The sequence below is a fragment of the Cebidichthys violaceus genome, unplaced genomic scaffold (genome assembly GCF_023349555.1).
Source record: "Cebidichthys violaceus isolate CVI_PGR_0920_01 unplaced genomic scaffold, fCebVio1.0.p SCAF_100, whole genome shotgun sequence".
Lineage (NCBI taxonomy): Eukaryota > Metazoa > Chordata > Actinopteri > Perciformes > Stichaeidae > Cebidichthys > Cebidichthys violaceus.
Window position 1 is genome coordinate 594,969 of NW_027176264.1, and position 7,547 is coordinate 602,515.

At 37.7% G+C, this 7,547-nt stretch overlaps 1 protein-coding gene across 1 annotated transcript; it reads right to left on the reverse strand.

Annotated features, from left to right (window-relative positions):
• Positions 1-3,518: 3,518 nt before the first annotated feature.
• LOC137886579 (E3 ubiquitin-protein ligase TRIM21-like) lies at positions 3,519-6,574 on the reverse strand. The gene is made up of 2 exons (XM_068729091.1): positions 6,487-6,574; positions 3,519-5,472 (listed from the first exon to the last, which is right to left on the reverse strand). The coding sequence occupies exon 2, from the start codon at positions 5,463-5,465 to the stop codon at positions 3,825-3,827; it is 1,641 nt and encodes a 546-aa protein (XP_068585192.1). The 5' UTR covers positions 5,466-5,472; positions 6,487-6,574; the 3' UTR covers positions 3,519-3,824.
• Between the last annotated feature and the right edge of the window lie 973 nt (positions 6,575-7,547).

Here is a 7,547-nt window from a genome sequence, read left to right on the forward strand (position 1 = left end):
ACTCAAAACATTTGAGGCTTAAGGCCTGGCAACATGGTCTTGCGCTGCTGCTGGTCGACGCAGGAAATCTCATCTAACTTGTGCATGCAGTGTATGATGGTCACAGAAATGCATTGCCGCATCAACCAGAGTCCTGCCAGTACCCTCGACGTGTGTGACGTTGCGAGGGCCCGATCAATGCTGCTTGCAGCTTTAATTATCTTTACAACTCTCACGACCTTTGATTGGAGCTCAGTTAAACATTTACTCTGAGTTGAACTTCCTGTCTGAGTAGAGCTGAGGTTTTGAGTTCAAACAGGAAACAGGTCTGTGAATTAGCTTAAGCTAATGCTAGCTGTGACTGTATTCTGTCTAACCTTTAACTAGTCAGAGTTCAGTCACTGTGGTTTAGTTTCTACCTCTGATGGTTTTATCTAAAATGACACATTTCTACGGCTTAATATTCTTTATATGATAAAACAAGATGTAAAACAGTCAGATTCTGGTTTGAACTAAACTTGGACTAAATATTTAGTGAGTGTATTTAGCCTTTGTAGAACAGTGTACTCACCAGTGTTTGTCAGAGACTCTGTTGTGTTGTTGAGAAAAATCTGCTGGATTCAGTTGAATGTTTCTTTAGAGAGAAACAGAGAGACTTGTCTCGACTGCAGCTCTGCTGTCGCTCAGACTAACGTTACTTACACTTCAGGTAAAGTGACTCAGCAGTTCACCTCTTTCAGTGTTGCTCCTCCTCTCGCTGGGGGAGGAAGTATTCAGATCCTTAACTGAAGTAAAAGTACTAATACCACACTGTGAAAGTGTTCCACGACAAGTAAAAGTCATGGATTGAAAACTTACTTTTATACCTGATGTTTCTGGATTAATATTCCTGCTGCATTAATGTGTATGTGGCATGTTTTTAACTCCTTTTTATCCTGTTGGTTAGTTTAATCTACATCAATGCATCATATTCTATAACGTCATCATATGTTTGTAGCGTCTCTGTCCTGTGAGAACCACGTATCTCTAAAAAGAACAAACAGCCTGTTTTCAGCTTTGTGACGATGCATTTTCCAGCTGATCCAAGAGGTTTTTTAAAAAGTTTATTTATCTGAAGAAGTAGAAGGATTTTCTGAACACATAAAGGAACACTTCAGCCTTCAGTTTATCACAAACATTCAACATCAACACATAAAGGAACACTTCATCCTTCAGTTTATCACAAACATTCAACATCAACACATAAAGGAACACTTCATCCTTCAGTTTATCACAAACATTCAACATCAACACATAAAGGAACACTTCATCCTTCAGTTTATCACAAACATTCAACATCAACACATGTGGAGATACGTGGTTCTACCTGAACAGGAAGGGGATGAAAACCTGTCATCTGAGAAGTAACTAAAGCTGTCAGATAAATGTAGTAAAAAGTATATACTTTTGAGATGTAGTGTCGTAAAAAGTACAATATTTACCTCTGACCTAACCAGCACATCCTCTGTGCAGCTTGATATACTAGCGTTACAAACAAACTCTTTTTCTCTTCTGGAGTCAACTGGAAGCAGAATCAGAGTGTATTTCACCGGTGTGACTGTAAGTAAGCTGTAACGTTGGGGTGTTTCTCCCCCGTGAGTGAGACTGTATTACATTATTATATAACCGGAATCCACAAAGTTACTAAAGTTATCAAATACATGTTCTAAATCTACGTCTGAGGTTTAGTGGAGTAGAAGTATAACGTAGCAGAAAATGGAAAGAGAAGTAACCCAACATTTATACTAAAGCTCAATACTTAAGTAAATGTACTTAGTTACTTTGCACCACCGCTTAATTAAAATACCAGAATTGTTACAGAGCATGAAAACAGTGACCTGCTGCTCTCTCAAACCTACTTCCTGTTTCATCCACTAGGAGGCGACACTTGCTCAGTTTTAAAATGGTTTCAAACAGCTGCTCATCCTGCACTGCTTTAAGAAGCCAGTATGTAACTATGATCTTAGTTACCTGATGACACTGAAGGCAGCTGTCTTCAGTGTCTTTAACTCTTGATGGATAAAAACTCTTCTTTTTAGTCCATGAGAGAATTCAAATATACTCCCAAATACAGAAATGCATCAAACACAGACATGATACAAGTATGCAAAGAAAGTACTAATTTACTATCACAAGTTGTACAGGTTGTGTATCTGTGACCATCTGCTCATATGTGCTGTTTGATAAAATCACCAATGTTATGAATCAGAAAACAACGGTTGAAGAGTTATTTGATATAAAAACTTTAGGAATTACTGATTTTACAAAACATTACGGTGTAGGTTTATTGGTCATTTTGTGGTATTTAACTGTAGAACATATATGTATTTAAATAAAGCAAAGGCTAATAATTTGAATAAAGGACTTTTACATGCAACAGAGTATTTTTACACTGAGGTATTGCAAAACATCTTTATGAATACTTCGTCCAGTAAAGAGATGTTATGATATATAGGACTCGTGGTGAATATATGTTATTAGGATAATCATGAATATCAGGGGTGATTTAAAAAAAACAAACTGCTACCATATCGATAATGGTGGAGTGATTTGCGGGTTTTTAAATATATTACCAGGGACACAGTAAAAATACTGCATTGAAAACATTTCAGACTTTTTGGATTGTTCTAATATTTCTTTTTAAGACTAAAGTTACGCGTCACTTTTCAAACCACTACACCTCAAAGTCGTCTGAAGTCACCTGAAGTCAACCGTCCTAAACTGGACGTCCCACATTCCTCAGAGAATCAATGGCCGTCTGTCACCCTGAGGCGGCGTCACATCGGGACTTTTACCCTCAGAGGAAGTTACAGATTAAATCAGAGAAGGAACAATGGAGACGTGTCAGAATTGTTGTTACTGAAGGCCAGATGATGAACCATGTTGTGTGTGAACTTGGTCCTATGTTGTCATTTAAGACCAGCCAGAAGAGAATGTGACATTAGAGGATATGAGGATTTGGCTTTTAACGCATTTTACATCTTTTAGGACCTAATGATATGAATAAGAGATGTAGTGGAGTAAAACGTACAATATTTACCTCTGAGATGTAGTGGAGTATAAAGTATAAATTGGAAATACACGGATAAATACCTCAACATTATACTTGAATAAATGTAAAACAAAAAAAGACAAATCCAGTTAAAAGTTTCTCTGTTTTTATTCTGTTGAGGATCAGCAGAGATCTCTGGTTACAGCAGCTGTTTCATGATTAGATTTTGTTGATACATTTTTTACCAATATGAATCAATAATTCATCTTTTATTTCCCCCTGAAAACACACCAGACAGAGATCTCTTGATTTTACTTGGAAAATTATGAAAACTAAAACCCTTAAACATCTTTTTTAACTAAAAATAAGTGGTTCATGATATTATCTAATAATTTGTTCCAGTGTTCATAATAAATATATATATATATATATATATATATATATATATATATATATATATATATATATATATATATATATATATACAATAATAAGACATAACAATTTTAGTTTGGCACCCAGATATTTAAGGAATGTGTAAAAGCTTGTTATTCCTGAGTACATTGTTTTTGATGATTCAACAGTCTTGAAGGCAGGTTATGCAGTTATTAGAATTAATTAGACTACATTAGATAATATCAATCAGTGGATTAATGTCTGTGTGTTGGAGAGTAGAAAAATATTTACAGACAAAAAGGAAAAACCCTTTGATCAGAATGTGAAGCATCAATAATGTTTACACTGTAAATCACCAATAATATAGATTTGTTACATTAAATGAAAGAGTCTCTCTGTAGAAAATCAAGTGTTTGTTCTACTCAGTGTGATTGACAGGAGAGATGATCAGAGGAGCAGAGTTTTTACCACCAGCATTAAGACATGGACCAAAGTATGGGTAGAGTTTCTCAGTGAAGCAGCAGCCAGTAAAGGAGTAGATAAGAGCTGCAGTATCAATGTCATGAAAGGAGACCAGACCCTCCTCATAATCCACAAACACCCCCACCTTCTCAGGCTGAGACGTCAGAGAGAGATGGACTGGAGGGTCATCATGAGCACGGTACTCATTCTCATTCCTCAACCATATCGTCCAGTAACCATTCTGAGGAGTCTGTCTGATGAATCCCTTCCTGTTGATCGACTCTCTGACCACTCCTAAAGTCCAGTCAGTCTTCTCTTTAACCTGAACCTCGTAGTAAAATCTTCCTGAAGAGAAACTCTGCTTTGCTAAGACAATAACAAGCAAATTAAATCTCTCTGGATTGTTTGGTAGATTCTTCTTCACATCACCATGTTTAACTTGTTTTCCATCATTAGACAGAATTAGCCAGGGATTTGCTGTGTCAGGATCAAGAGTCACATCCACTGAAGACTTCTGGACCCTCTTCAGCTCGGCCTTAAACACCTTCATCTGTCTACTGAGCGTCTCCTCCAGCTGATTCACAGCTCTCCTCACAGTCCCCTCATATGAAGGTGGACTGACTCTGACTCCTGTCCAGTCCTTGGTGGGTGGAGCAGTGCTCAGGGTCCTGAAGCTCTGGAGGAGGTGGAGGTGGTCTTCAGAGCGTGAGAGCTGCTTCACCTCAGTGCTTCTCTTCTTCAGCTCAGAGATTTCCTGTTCCAGCTCTTTGATGAAGCTTTCAGCCTGTTTCTCTGTCTTTCTCTGCTTCTTTTTGATCGTGTCGAGGAGCTCGTTCATTCTTCTCTCAACAGACTCCTTCAGAGCGGTGAAGACCTGAACACCATCTGCTACCTCTCTGTCTGCATATTCCTCATTTTGCTCCACTGAGTGTATGATCTCCTGAATCTTCAGTCGTCTCTTCTGGATCATCTGCTGAATTTCAGACTCAGTCTTCCCCAGCTCGGCCTTCTTTCCTTCATATTCTTTTTTCAGAGGAACAACATCATGGTTCTTGTGGTCTAGAACAGTGCAGAGCATGCAGACACACATCTGGTCGGTCTTACAGAACAGCTCCAGCAGTTTATCGTGCTTCATACACATCCTTCCTTCCAGGTTCTCCACAGGGTCGATCAGCTGATGTCTTTTCAGACCTAATCTTGTCAGATGAGGCTCCAGGTGAGTCTCACAGTAGGAGTCCAGACACACCAGGCAGGACTTCAGGGCCTTCAGTTTGGTTCCAGTGCAGACGTCACAGGGAACTTCTCCTGGTTTGGCAGCTTGTTGCTCCGAGCTGCTGCTGCTGGCTTTCTGTTGAACTGACTGTCTGAACTGAGCAGCCATCTCAGAGATGAAAGTATTGACCCGCAGCTCAGGTCTGGTGTAGAAAAGCTTGTTACAGTTTGGACACTGATAGGGGACATTAATGTTCCAGTGTTTAGTGATGCAGGCTTTACAGAAGTTGTGTCCACATGGTATGGTGACTGGATCAGTAAACACATCCTGACAGATGGAGCACAGAAACTGATCTTCAGTCAGCAGACAGCTGGCAGCAGACATATCTACACTGAGGACAAGAAGTGTGGGGAAAAAAAACTGTTATTACATATCTTTTGATTATTTGTTTAATACAATCAAACTATGATTAGAAGAATATAACGAGAGTCATCCGGAATTATGTTGTTATATTATATTACATTTGCTGTGAGTGAAGAAGAGCTCAGATATGCAGTTCAGTGGTATAAATCTGATATCTTAAACATTCTAGTGATAACATCCTAAACGCTCTGGTTCTTGTTAATATAATTTAAATAGTAAAATCACAATAGAATGCAATTTAAACCCCCAAAAACACAATGTGAACTGCTACCCTGCTGTTTATACTGTTATTAAAGTGAAAATGTTTTGAAAGTAGAGAAAACATTTTAAATATTGAACATAACAAATTTATTACAATTTACTGTGATGTATTTAAGCAGTATTTGACTGTTTTATTGAAGCGTCTGAGGAAGCAGAGCAAAAATAAAAATCGCTTTCTCTGTACAAAAATCTTTAGAGTCAAAGAGTCACTTTGGACAAAGAGGAGGAAGAGAGAGAGGACGATGAAGATGATGATGATGATGATGATGATGATGATAGAGAGAGCAGAGAATCAGACACTTTAATGTGCAGAATAAAAGATGGAAGCTAACTGCTCTGGACTGCAGGATATTATATATAATAGTATTTATCTTTACAACTCTCACAACCTTTGATTGGAGCTCAGTTAAACATTTACTCTGAGTAGAACTTCCTGTCTGAGTAGAGCTGAGGTTTTGAGTTCAAACAGGAAACCGGTCAGTGAATTAGCTTAAGCTAATGCTAGCTGTGACTGTATTCTGTCTAACCTTTAACTAGTCAGAGTTCAGTCACTGTGGTTTAGTTTCTACCTCTGATGGTTTTATCTAAAATGACACATTTCTACGGCTTAATATTCTTTATATGATAAAACAAGATGTAAAACAGTCAGATTCTGGTTTGAACTAAACTTGGACTAAATACTTAGTGAGTGTATTTAGTCTTTGTAGAACAATGTACTCACCAGTGTTTGTCAGAGACTCTGTTGTGTTGTTGAGAAAAATCTGCTGTATTCAGTTGAATGTTTCTTCACAGAGAAACAGAGAGACTTGTCTCGACTGCAGCTCTGCTGTCGCTCAGACTAACTTTCACTTTAATTTCAGGTAAAGTGACTCAGCAGCTCACCTCTTTCAGTGTTGCTCCTCCTCTCAGTGAGGGAGTGGTGGAGGAAGTATTCAGATCCTTAACTGAAGTAAAAGTACTAATACCACAATGTTAAAATACTTCACTACGAGTAAAAGTCATGGATTCAAAACTTACTTTCATACCTGATGTTTCTGGATAATATTACTGTTGTATTAATGCGTATGTTGCATGTTTTTAACTCCTTTATATCCTGTTGGTTTGATTTATCTACATCACTGCATCATATTCTATAAGATCATCATATGTTTGTATCTCTATAAAGAACAAACAGCCTGTTTTCAGCTTTGTGACGATGCATTTTCAAGCTGATCCAAGAGGTTTTTTAAAGAGTTTATTTAGCTGAAGAAGTAGAAGGATTTTCTGAACACATAAAGGAACACTTCATCCTTCAGTTTATCACAAACATTCAACATCAACACATAAAGGAACACTTCATCCTTCAGTTTATCACAAACATTCAACATCAACACATAAAGGAACACTTCATCCTTCAGTTTATCACAAACATTCAACATCAACACATCTGGAGATACGTGGTTCTACCTGAACAGGAAGGGGATGAAAACCTGTCATCTGAGAAGTAACTAAAGCTGTCATATAAATGTAGTAAAAGTACTGAATTTACTTCTGAAGTTTAGTGGAGTAGAAGTATAAAGTTATCAAATACATGTAGTAAATCTACGTCTGAGGTTTAGTGGAGTAGAAGTATAAAGTAGCAGAAAATGGAAAGAGAAGTAACCCAACATTTTTACGAAAGATCAGTACTTAAGTAAATGAACTTAGTTACTTTTCACCACCGCTTAAAATACCAGAATTGTTACAGAGCATGAAAACAGTGACCTGCTGATCTCTCAAACCTACTTCCTGTATTATCCACTA

Coding starts and splice junctions, on each gene's coding strand:
- LOC137886579 (XM_068729091.1), bottom strand. CDS start 5,465: ATGTCTGCTGCCAGCTGTCTGCTGACTGAAGATCAGTTTCTGTGCTCC.